The 12005-nt window shown below is 38.0% G+C and overlaps 1 protein-coding gene across 1 annotated transcript in view; it reads right to left on the minus strand.

Annotated features, from left to right (window-relative positions):
• Nucleotides 1-12005, minus strand: part of SLC25A21 (solute carrier family 25 member 21) — a 200205-nt gene that overhangs the window by 50094 nt on the left and 138106 nt on the right. The window contains exon 4 of the mRNA XM_063090119.1: nucleotides 2225-2291. Within this exon, the coding sequence (XP_062946189.1) occupies nucleotides 2225-2291 (67 nt within the window). The remainder of the gene's footprint in view (nucleotides 1-2224; nucleotides 2292-12005) is intronic.

The following is a 12005-nucleotide window of genomic DNA, read 5'->3' on the forward strand; positions in this document are numbered from 1 at the left end:
AGGTGTACAGCAGTGAACAAAATAACCTTCATAATCTATAATCTCTCATGAGTTTGGTTAGCAGAAGGCAGTCTGTGTCAATCTGAATGTAGAAAGATGGTATTTCTGGACCTGTGAAGCTAAAGACTAGACCCTGGAACCTGCAATCTGTTGCCTCCCATCTCTAAGGGACCAGTTGGTCTCCTTCTGAGTTCTTCATTTTCTTTTGCTAACCGTAAAACTAATTCTGCCTTAATTGGTAAAAGGGGGAGTTTCATTTATTTAGCATCAGTGAGTCTTACTGTTTTAATGATGAATCTCATCTCAAAGAATAAAGTATAGAAAAACTTAAAATTGTCCATTTCTGATTATGGTAATGATTGTAACTGAAGTGTCAGTACCAAGAAACACACACACACAGATAGTCTGAATATATTTTTCTGAAGTAAATTTTGATGACAGACAGTGAAGCGATTTATGATATATAATATTGTTACAATCAGGTGATTGCTTTCCTCACAAATCCTAAGATAAAACTCTATAAAAAGAATGTTTTCATAAATTGTGTTGAGCTATCCATCTGGCAAAAATACACTTAACTCCAACTTGTACTTAAAAAACCAACATACTTACCATATGTCTCAATAATTTTAAGGTAAAATCTACTTAAAACAAGATGTCTGGGACACATACACCATATCCAGTTGCCCAAAAGTTCATCTGTTAACCATTGTCCTGGCAGGGAGCATTGCTTTCTTTAAACTGAGACTAACTCAGTTTTGTAAAGCTCAACTTTTTTTTTTCTGTAAAAGATTGTTCAACATTGATAAACCTTAATGCTTATGAAGTTTAGCTTGTCTCCAACATGTAGTATTAAGGAAAAATATTCCAGGAAAAACTCTAATTATAATTTACTTTATTTATACACGTAAATCACTGAACAAATGAATATGTTATTCCATGGAGACAACGTGACTTTCCTTTTGAACAGGAACTCTGCTGTTTGTTTACTTGGGCAATCTTTTATCAAGTGAAGCCATTTCATAATTCAATTCCGCCCTTTTGTGTACTTTGGTGAACTTTTTCCAGATTCTCTGCTGCGATTCAGAACCTTAAAATGAAATTTGTATTGAAGTAATAATATAAAATCATAAAAACTACAGTAACAAAGAAGATAAATTTATAGAGAAAGTATGTTTTAAAACTTTGTTTTCTGAATTCCTGACCTGAATTAAATCCTACTAAATTACCATTTTGACATAACGTAAAAGTTTGGTGTTTGTATATAAGTTGGTTATTGTAATCATAATTTTCAACCCAGTCGCCCTCTTGACTTACTGAAGAAAAGTATGTAAGCTGTTCCTTCTTGCCTTTTTGGAACATTGGGAGTACAAATTGATTATGTGAAAAAAAAGCTTAATGTCATTAGTTGGAAGGGAATTCTTTTAGTCTAAGCTTACATTATCATTATTATGGAAAGGCAAAGCCATATTTGGTGGTGTCCGTGGTGTGGGGCAGGGGAGCATGCCAGTCAGAGTCACTGTGAACAGGACTTTTGTCTGAGAGAACACATAAAAACATAGTCAGATTTAGCTCTTTCACCCCTGGAGGTTCTGCCAGATCTCCACGTTTGTATTCAGATACTGAACTAGCAAGTAGTACATACCCCCCCTCCCCCAGTTATATAGCTAAAGAAACAGAAATCAGGGTAGTGGAAGTAATAATTTTGTAAGAACTAGATGAAATAATTTTAACAGAGGAGACTGAAGAGGAAAATGAAGCTAAAATCATATACAAAGAAATATAGTATATTCCTTCACTCTGTTCATAGTATGGGAACGATTTAGGGCAAAAGGTTTTTCTACTTCTCTCCTCTTCTTTTCTCTTTTCTTAATAATTATTGCTCCAAAGGAAAATTTCTGAATTGCTTTGAGAAAGGGTCCAAGCTATTTTGTGGCTACTGTGGCTTGATCACATGAAATTTATTCACCACTGTGTTTTTTATTTAATTTCCCCATTAAAAGGGAATGCTTTTACCTGAAAAAAAAAAATCTACAAACCAATATACATATTTAAGAGATTGACCAAGTCTAATCATGATAAAAAATGCTATAATTTCTGCATTAAAGTTTTTAGTGTTTTATGTTAAGTCATATTAACGTTACATAGTGTGTTGTGGGATGTTTTAACGCTGACGCTGTTACTGCACCCTGTGTTCACTTGGCGGGAAGCACGCGATGCCTACCTTCACTGCTCTTTTTGGTGTTTCAGCCAAGATGGGTGGCAAAATTCCCTTGTAAAAACCAAACAACCTGTAGGGGAAATAAAAGATTTTATATAAGTATAAGTAAGGGAATTAAGAAACAGGAAATTCTGCCTTTGCTTATGGATAAAGCAACTAATCCTAAAGTATTCCCAATTATTCAATGTTGCACACCAGTCATGAAATCTTCCTTTGTTTTAATTCTGAAGTGGAGATATGAATTCTATGTTTATTAACACTATGATATTCAGAAGGTGAATAAATAATACTTGGACTGGAATTCCTTAGGTAAGATGCTAAACATGACCATGAATTCTACCTTAAAGATGAGTTTGATCGTCCTTAATGAGCCTAAGAAATCTTGAGATTATTATCAAAGTTGTGTGGTAGATAGCTTCAACCTGGCTTTTCCTGTCTTATGGTAAGCAAAAAATGAGGTTAGGGTTATACATGAGCCAACTAGACTGAACCTTTCTGAAGCTAACAAGGTGATGAAATCTTCAGTTATAGCTTTACTATCACAGGGAACTAACATGCTCTGTGGCTATGGTACTGGGGCCACCAGCCCTGTCCTAAACTAGTCATTAAATTCCTTAATGTAGGTGGAATAAGGTCAGGGAAGGCCAGTTATAGGGAAATATGTTGCTGACAGAAGAAATGTCAAACCCCCTTGCTGATATGAAAGCTCACAGGGCATGAATCAGCTATTGTTGCCAATATTGAGGGGTCCATGGTCACATATTCAGATATTTTTAGAAAAAAAGACAGGAATGAGTGACATATGCTTATGATTAGATTTATAAAGTTATCACTTATTTCTTATTAGATTTTAGGATTCAAAATTTTAAGTTCCTGTGCCCTGGACTATTCATATAAATATAATATCCTCATTTTAAACCTGATAATATATAAATTGAAGAGAATATTCTGGAATTGTTTTCTGAGGGAATCAGTTTTTCTGATGAGTCTGTGGGTGGCTACAGATAAGGGCAGTACTGTTTTACAAGATGCTATTTTAGGAGATCCATTTAACATGGGGCTGGAGCTTCTCCGATTGACTACTCCAAGTGTACTAGTCCATTTTTGTTGCTTATAACAAAGTACAATGAACTGGGTGATTTATAAAGAAAATGAAATTTATTGCCTATTGTTTCTGAGGCTGAGAAGTCCAAAGTCCATCTGGTGGTGGTGATAGTGACTTGAGGTCTCACATTGCAAGATGGCAGAAGTAGAGAGAGCAGAGAGAGAGAAAGACAGACCCTCGTCTTCTTTTAAAGCCCTCAGAACCACACCCCTGACCACCATTTTTAATCCATTCACTACTGCACAGTCCTACAATCCAATCACCTCTTTAAGGCTCCACCTTTCAATTACCATAAGGATTTCCCACGCTCTTAACAGTCACAGTGGGGGCCAAGTTTCTAATACTTACAACTTAGGGGATGCAGTTCAACTTCACAGAGTTTTGGGGGGACATAATTCAATCCACTACACCAAGCTTCACTCCAGCTCCCTTAAATAGGATCTGCTCCTAGTTGTGCTTTTGGAACAAGAAGTTAAGAGTTTATTCAGGCCAACCACTATGCCACTCAACCCAGCATGATGACCTCTTGTTCTTCCTCGATCCACTGGCTTACACAGCACCCTTCAGGGAGGGCAGCCAAGGACTTGTCTTACAACTTCTAAATTGTTAGCTACTTGGGGGCAGGGTGCCATGATATAGGCTTACTCTGCCCACTATTTGTGACTAATGGATAGTGCTAGCAGTATGAACAGGAAGTAGAGCAGATATGATTTGTAGAGCTATATGAATTCAGGAAGTGTCCTCACCCCCTTTCCATTCTAATTGTAATTACCCACGCCTAAAATTCTCACCTCAACATGAATACTAGGACCAACAGGTAGAAGAAACAAGGAAAGACACATTTTTGGCCCACTCAGAGATTAATACAAGGAAGTATTTCTAATAGTCAAAACTGTCTAAAGATAGAATGGGCTCTCCTGAAAAGTGGTGAGTTCCTGTTTGGTATGTGGTCAGCAGTCTGGTGGCCACTTGTCATGGGTGCCAGAGAAGGGATGTATACAGCAACAGATGGACTTGATGGCTCCCAACGTTGGTCTAGCTCAACCCTCCGAATCTGTCATTCTAAAAAGAAAAGAAGATATGGCAAGAGCTTTTCTGAAGGGACAAACTTTGCCTTACTTCTCACTTTGGCCTCAAGTCTAGCATTGCTTCTCTGGAAGAGGACTGATGTCTTATAAGTAACCCAGAAGGTCTTCATTTTATAAGTGATGGGAGAAAATATTAAAAATAGGTGTAAGGAAGGAAGGAAGAGAGGCAGCTGGGAGAAGCATAAGGATTCAATGTGAAAAGAGCTGGGAGGTCCAGAGCCCTGTGCTTCATGCTAGTGATACTTCGTTGATGTGCCCTCCTTCCCTTCTCTCTGCTCGGCTCCTTTCATGTGCAATCATCCCCACCCACCCATTCCACCATCTTGAATTTTCTAACAGTGAATGAACAGTTCAACAAGAAATTCTCAGGGACCACAGGCAGCCTTTGCAGGTAAATGGAAGCTGGAACCATCTACTTCCTTTGTTTTCACAGTATACGCACGCAATAGTGACATCTATGGAATAGTCAGGCCAGCCCACTTCTGCTGAGAACTGCCCCACCCAGTTGTTTTAAACCAACATGTTAGTACAAATTGACACTGTTTGTAGGCAGGGGTTGATTTGGTACTTCACCCAGATGGATCCGAACAGTATTCTATTCTTTGCCCTAGTTAATTTGATCCAAGCTAGACCTATCAGGATTTTCTCCAGAATTTTGGAACTGGAACCGAAGAGGTCAGTCCACTTCTGTGTGGTTAAAGCTTTAATATATAACATTAGGATACCAACAGCAGTCATGCTGTCATTTGCAGAAAGTCAGTCTGCAGTGATGAAAAAGAAGGAAGCCATCCTTCTGGGAGCCACAGAAGCAGGAAGGGGAAGAGACGTTTTGGTGCTGTGAGTGTAATTCTGCTTGCAGGATTCTTTCAGCCTAGGTACATCTCAGTCCTTCTTGAATACTAATATTTACCTCTGCATTTGATTTTATGAGATACTCAGTAACATTTCTTACTTTGCACTTATTTCTTACAACCCAGAGTCCTGGGCCCAGAAAGTAAACCTCATGGCCCCTATAACCCAAGTGGCTGCCACAGAACCTCCATGCCTTATCCTCTCATAGCAAGAACTTTTTTGTCAGTTAGGATCGGCCCTTAGGCCAATCAGAAGAGTCACATATAAACTGTGGGCAAGAGCTTGTGGGCAAGGGCTCAATCTGATGAGCTATTTTTCTGATTTGATTAGGCAGTTATTGAAAGTTTTCCTAATGTAAAATGATATACAGATTTTTAAAAACAAAAAGTAATTGTAATGTTTTATGAAGGAGCCATTTTTTCTGCTAAAGAACTGATGTTGCTATCCATATGCACAGTTTGTTCTGCCTTCATGTAGTTTTGGCTTATTATACAGAGCAGATAGACTACCAGGACAATAACCAGGGAAGTGAAGAGATTTGGGACACCTATATTAATATGGTTCTTTTCTGCACGCTTCTCAAGGAGCAGATTGCCACCTCCAGTCTACTCGCTGGATGAATGGACAGTAGGATTCTAAACATTTATATAGCATTAATGGCAACTCTTGTCCCTAACAGGACAGTCAAGGCATCATTGTGCTTTTAAGTTTTGACTTAAATCAAGACAACTGGAGAAATCTTTGGAAGAGGCACAAGAGCCACTGCGAGGCCACTGTATGAACTATATGGCAGCCCTCACATTTTGTTCATTAAAGTTGTTACTTCTAAAAGGTGTGAATTTGATTTTAACTATCCTATTAGGAAAATATTAGCTTCGATGTTTGTGGACTTTTATTAATATTATTGTAAGCAAAACTAGTCAAAATTTGTTGAATGCTTACTATGTACTAGTTGCTCAGATAAGAATAGATATATGTAAGTATATGTACACATATAAATCTCATTCAACTTTCATAACCATCCTTTCAGCAGGTACGATTTTTTCCTAATTTCGCAGATGAGGCTTCCTGTCACATCATTGCCGAATAGGGCTCAGCTACTCAAATCAAGTTCTTTGGCCCTCACAGTCCATGTCCTTGACCTCTGGGATATACTGTATAGCAGTTTTTCTTGAAATAAAACTATTTTAATAAAAATTTTGGACAAACTATTTATGCTGTAACAATACCTTGTCATTAGCTTAGTAGAAAACAGAAAAGGCAATTAAAAACCAGGTCCCTATACGAATTTTCATTCAATTCTGTTTTAAAGAAATGTGAAACACTAGCTGCATGACTGCTAGAACTAGTCTAAGATGAACAAGATCATATTTGTGAAAGCTTTCAGGTTGTTGATTAAATATTTTCTTGTTGTATTGGAATGAGAAAAAAATAGGCCCTAGGGCAAACTTTTTTTGCCCCTTAAGATAAACTTTTGCCCTTAAGAAGCACACCAGGGTAATTCTGTCAATGAGGTAGAAAGATAATGAATACTTAAGTGATATGGATAAAACACTGAAATATTAATATTATATATTAAAATAAAAACTTATTATCTATTATCTAAAAAGTCAGTAGGGAGCACTGTTGGTTACTGACTTGTCAGAGTCATCTACCTTCCCCTTGTTCCTCAGAGTGCAAGTGATCACCGTCCCCTGTGCTCCAGGAGGATGCCCTTCTGCAACCCACGGAGGGAAGCAGGATTGTTCAAGCCAATCACGGTAGTCCCATTCCCTTGCCAGTGAGTGGGTTAGGTATGGGCATATGACCTGAGCCTGGCCCGGGGACCAGCAGGGATGCGTACTGGAAGTCTTGGATTTCCAGTCTAAGTAAAGAGGCACATGGAAAGAAAAGTCTCTCTTCTTTGCTAGATGTCCTAGCTGCGTGAAATGCCTGTGCACTGCAGCCAAGCGAGACATCATTGCCCACAAACTAAGGACGGCTGGGCAGAAAGATGCAAACGCCCTGCTGAATTAACCAGTCCCAGTATCCTACTACTTCCTTACTTCTGTTCATGTGGAATTAAAAATCTTTACTATTTGTGCTGCTTTTAATTAAGTCTTCTGTTAACCTACAGCTAAGAGCATTCTGATACAAATAGACTTAGAACCCCTATTTCTGAAAAAGTCTTAAAGTGTAATTCTTAAATCATAATTACACTGAAGATAATTGTTAAATGTTAAGCTAAGCATTTAGAAGCAGATTGTGAAAACTATTTTGAAAAATGGTTTTAGAGGTTTTCATAGAAGTAGAAAGTAGAATAATGGTTACTAGAGGCCAAGGTGGGGGAGAGAGGAGGAGGAGACATTGTGGACTAATGTGTACAAAACCATGGTACTACCCTAAGTGAATCATTGTGCACTACATGCATGTATTGAAACAACACATTGTATTTCACAAATATGTATAAGTAAATGTTAAAATATTTTGAATTAAAGAAAATGGTTTTAGATAATTTTTCTCAGGGAGGCTGTCAAACATTAAAACTCTTGCCCGTTGGTATGATTACCTATGGCAGAACCCCGTACCACAGATGGAACATGGAGAAGCTAGAAGACCAAAGTCACACAGCAAATATGAGGATGCGGTACCAGATATCCAAAGCCATTAGATCATGATGGCTCATATAATAATGACAGTTACTGTTCATGAACCTAAGAACACTACAGTATTGAATCACATTTGTTTTTAATTGTATAATCAAAACAGGCCTTGTATTACTTACGTACATCTATAAAATGAAGATCAAAAACTATTTGCACATATTCTTCTCAAAAGACACAGCTTACACATAGCTTATTTGGAATACAGGTTTCAAACCCCACGAAATAATTTTACCCCTCATTTTCCAGTCCCATTTTTAAAGTGTGAAACTATTCAACATATGGGGAGCTACAAGGTCATAGAACAACCAATGAAAAGATGCTGATGTATGGAAGTGAGGAATTATGGAATTTCCTGTGAGTTCCAGCTTGTGTCCAGCCACGGAGCTTCACATACAGTAAGTTAAACCTTTGAAGACAGCTTCCTGCTGTCTCTCATTAGTGAGGTCCAATTTTAGGTTACCCTGTTTTAAAGTCTAAATTTTAGACACCAATAGAGACCAGAGAGCAAGACAAATCCTTAATTAAACATTGTGTACCTGACAACATCTTCAGTCTATGAAAAAAAGTTACTTGCTTTAAGTTAGCTATTGAAATCTGAAGACTTTGTGGTGAATAGTGGGTAAACAGGATAGGGCTAAACATTCTCAAATTTTGACTCAGGTAAAGAGAATAAAAAGGAGTGGAAAACTCACATGTCCCCTCTGCCCCTCTTTTTTTTCCCCTTTGAGTCACTCCCTTGTTGGTTTTGCTGCTATTTTTCTAACTTAGTATGTAAAAAATGTTTGTTTGGAAATCACTTGTACCGTAGAGTCGGACTGCTCCTATAAGCAGGCTGGGAGATTTCCTAAGTTGCTAGGCCATCAGGCAGGTTTTGGATGTTAGAAGCAACAACGTGGAATGTTTTCTTCTTTGTATATCCCAAAGAGAAAGGAAAACCATGTAGCTACTTCACAACTGACCTTCACATAGAGTCGAACTGTTGTCTATCAGAAAGGTTATCATAAAACCCAACTGATAAATTAATAAATTAATAAAATGAGTATAAGGAAACTGTGAATAAAATATCTTCCCTCCTAAAAGAGAAAAGATCAGTGTACAAATCAATGTACAACCAAGGCTTTCCCTGGCTGTCAGAGTTAAAGTGTTCTGGGACTCAAATTGCTGAGATTCATAACCCAAGTCCTGCGATAATCATACGGGGAAAGCCAGGATAGACACACACATTATCAAAGCCAGAAAATGTCAATTGAAGAAATTATTTCCAAGTTGAAAAGCCACGTTCCAAGCTACCTGCAAAATGCTCACATGCAGCATGAGAAGGATGCTTTCACCTGGATCCCACTTCTTTGCCAAAAACCTGGCATTCTGTAAGCGTCCAGAGCAGCAATAATACTCACCGGTGAAGCATGAAATAGAAGCGACAGGGAAAATGACACCAGATCCCCAGTTGGGGAAATTGGAAAGCATTAACACGTCTGTATACCTAACAGAGCACAATTACTACATTTTATTTTGTTTCAACAGTCAGGACCTAAATGAACATCACCATTCAGTTCTCTTCTGGGCAATGATCCAAGCTCATCTTTGGTACAGTTGATTTTGAAGCCTTACAGTCCATCATATCCTCACAATTTGTTCTTCTTTCAGGCTCCAGGCATCCTCCTGATTTCTATTTCTTGTTTGGAAGCCTTGAGTCATCTGTTCTGGCAACATGACCAACCCAAATCAGTCATTTTCTCCAAATTATATTGAAATAGGGATCTTGCTAGTTTGTTGTTTTCTTCCTCCTTCTTTCTTTCACATAAATTTCCCTTTAAGGATCTTCTAATACAAAGCTGATTGAAGGCATACAATATCCTCTTTCTTCTGCTGTTGTCAGATCCAAGTTTCTTACCCACATGCTGTGGCTCTGTAATTAAAACAATGAGGGCCGCACTCAGCCCTGGGTTATGAGCGCACAGCTTCCATTGCTAGATGGATTGTGTATCCCAAGGCTGATTCTGGCCCTGACACTACACCTTTAGGGCATTATTCTGACATCATCTTCACTCCACAAGTCTCAGAAGTTCATAGAATCCAAATGAAAGAGTGGGGTTTCATGGCTCTGTTATTTGAATTATGTAGAATCTGCAATCCACAAAATTGCATGCATCTTGGGGCCATTTCATTTAGGCAAAAGACAGAAGGAAAACTATGAATCTTTCAAAGGAGAGGAAAAACAGCTCAAGAAGAGTAAGTGATACAGATTCTTCTTTAAAAGCAGCAAATGAAGTTCAAGGAAGTGCAACATAACGAAAGATCTAGCATAAAACTAACAAAAGTTTTCCCTACTCAACTCATATCAGGTCTTCAGGCACAAACAATATAGTTTTTATTATTCATTACTGAGAATTAATTCAATTAAGATTCTGCATATGGTCCTTGGATACATTTGTTACCCCAAACCATACCACTTTTATTATATGCCGTATGGAGGAATTCTTTAAAGTTTTCCTGAACACATATTTTAAACTGAATTTTCAGTGTGATTTTACCAGAATAATTAAACTTTGTCGATGTGTCTAAAATAAACTACAACTTTGATTTTCTAAGGTACAAAAAAATTAGGTTAGCTGTCAGCATCACTTAGGAGGTAGATCTGTGGCTCCATTCCCTGGAAAGTTGGCGGGGTGCTCAACTCACTAAGCATGTTGCCCAGTTCAGCCCAAGGAAGGCATTAGCATGATATAAGAACCAGAACTCTGATGGAAAATGCTAAGGAAAGAAAAAGCAAAAAAGATATTTGACAAGTGACCAAAGTGGTTAATAATATTTGTATATGCAGGTGTTAGTTGCCCCATTAATCTGTAAATAAAGAATCTTATTTATAACTGATTACATGGTAAGTGTATTAATTTTCAGTAACAGCAGATTACCTTGCTCATAAAAATGAACACATTTCCATTAGAAAATAACAATCATTTAAGGGCAGTCTTTCACTTATGTGGATGGCACCTATGAGGAAAACGATTCCAAAAAACCAAACGAAAACAAGACAAACTCTGTTTCTTGGAATGGGACTGAAAGCCAGGAAAGGATGACTTGAGCAGAGAGTCAAAAAATCCTTCTCCAGTCAGCTCCCAGCCAGCTCTCTGCTAAACAAGTCCTGCTGAGGAAATTCCTTGCTCCACTCTGATCATTCCCATCTTCTCACCAGCCCCCTTTTTCGTATCTCCTCTGTTTCTAATTTCTGTCCTTCCCATCCATGAAGTAACTATCATTCATTTATTCACACACTCACCCATGCAATACAGTTTGTACCAAACACTAGGCTAAACACCGTTTTCTAGGGTCAAATGTTGATACAGTAGTCCCATTGTCCCAAATCACCTAAGACCTTAGTTTTCTCCAAGCAGCCTTCTCTGACATGGTAGATGAAATCTTGATATTGTACCTGCCTGCATTATTTGATCAAGGTGTTGCTTTCCATGTCACCCTATGAGCCCGGCACATATTAACACTCTGATAACATTAAATTAAATGCACACACACACACTCATACACATACATTTGTATGTATACATACATATATAAATTGATTCATATACACAGACATGGCTCAGTATCTATATTAACAGCCTGAAGGACTTGTAAATTTTTAACCAAATAGAGTATGTATTATTCACATGATTACTATATTTAACCCAGATCATAAACTGTTGAGGGACAATAGACATTCCTGTTCTTTCTCACCAGCCTCTGGCACTTAGCATTAATTTGATGCTACTTGTCAGTAAAGGCAATATGAGTGTGGGCTGTGGAGCCACACTCTTTGGCCTTGAATTTTGGCTCAACAATGTGTTAACTGATTACTCAGCATGGAAAACTCTTGGTACCAAGAGTGAGTAAATTAGTTCTAAAGCATTACTGCTGGAAAAGAGAGGTCTACAGGAGCTCTCCATATAAGTGCTTATGGAAGTAAGTTAGTACATTGTTACAAGTTGCCTGACTTAATAGCTCGACCTAACTGCATGGCTGTATATGAACTGTATATGTATATGAGGCAGAAAACCTCAGAATTCAGAGATGTCCTTCACTTAGGAACTTTACCTAAG

Source organism: Cynocephalus volans, chromosome 3 (genome assembly GCF_027409185.1).
Source record: "Cynocephalus volans isolate mCynVol1 chromosome 3, mCynVol1.pri, whole genome shotgun sequence".
NCBI lineage: Eukaryota > Metazoa > Chordata > Mammalia > Dermoptera > Cynocephalidae > Cynocephalus > Cynocephalus volans.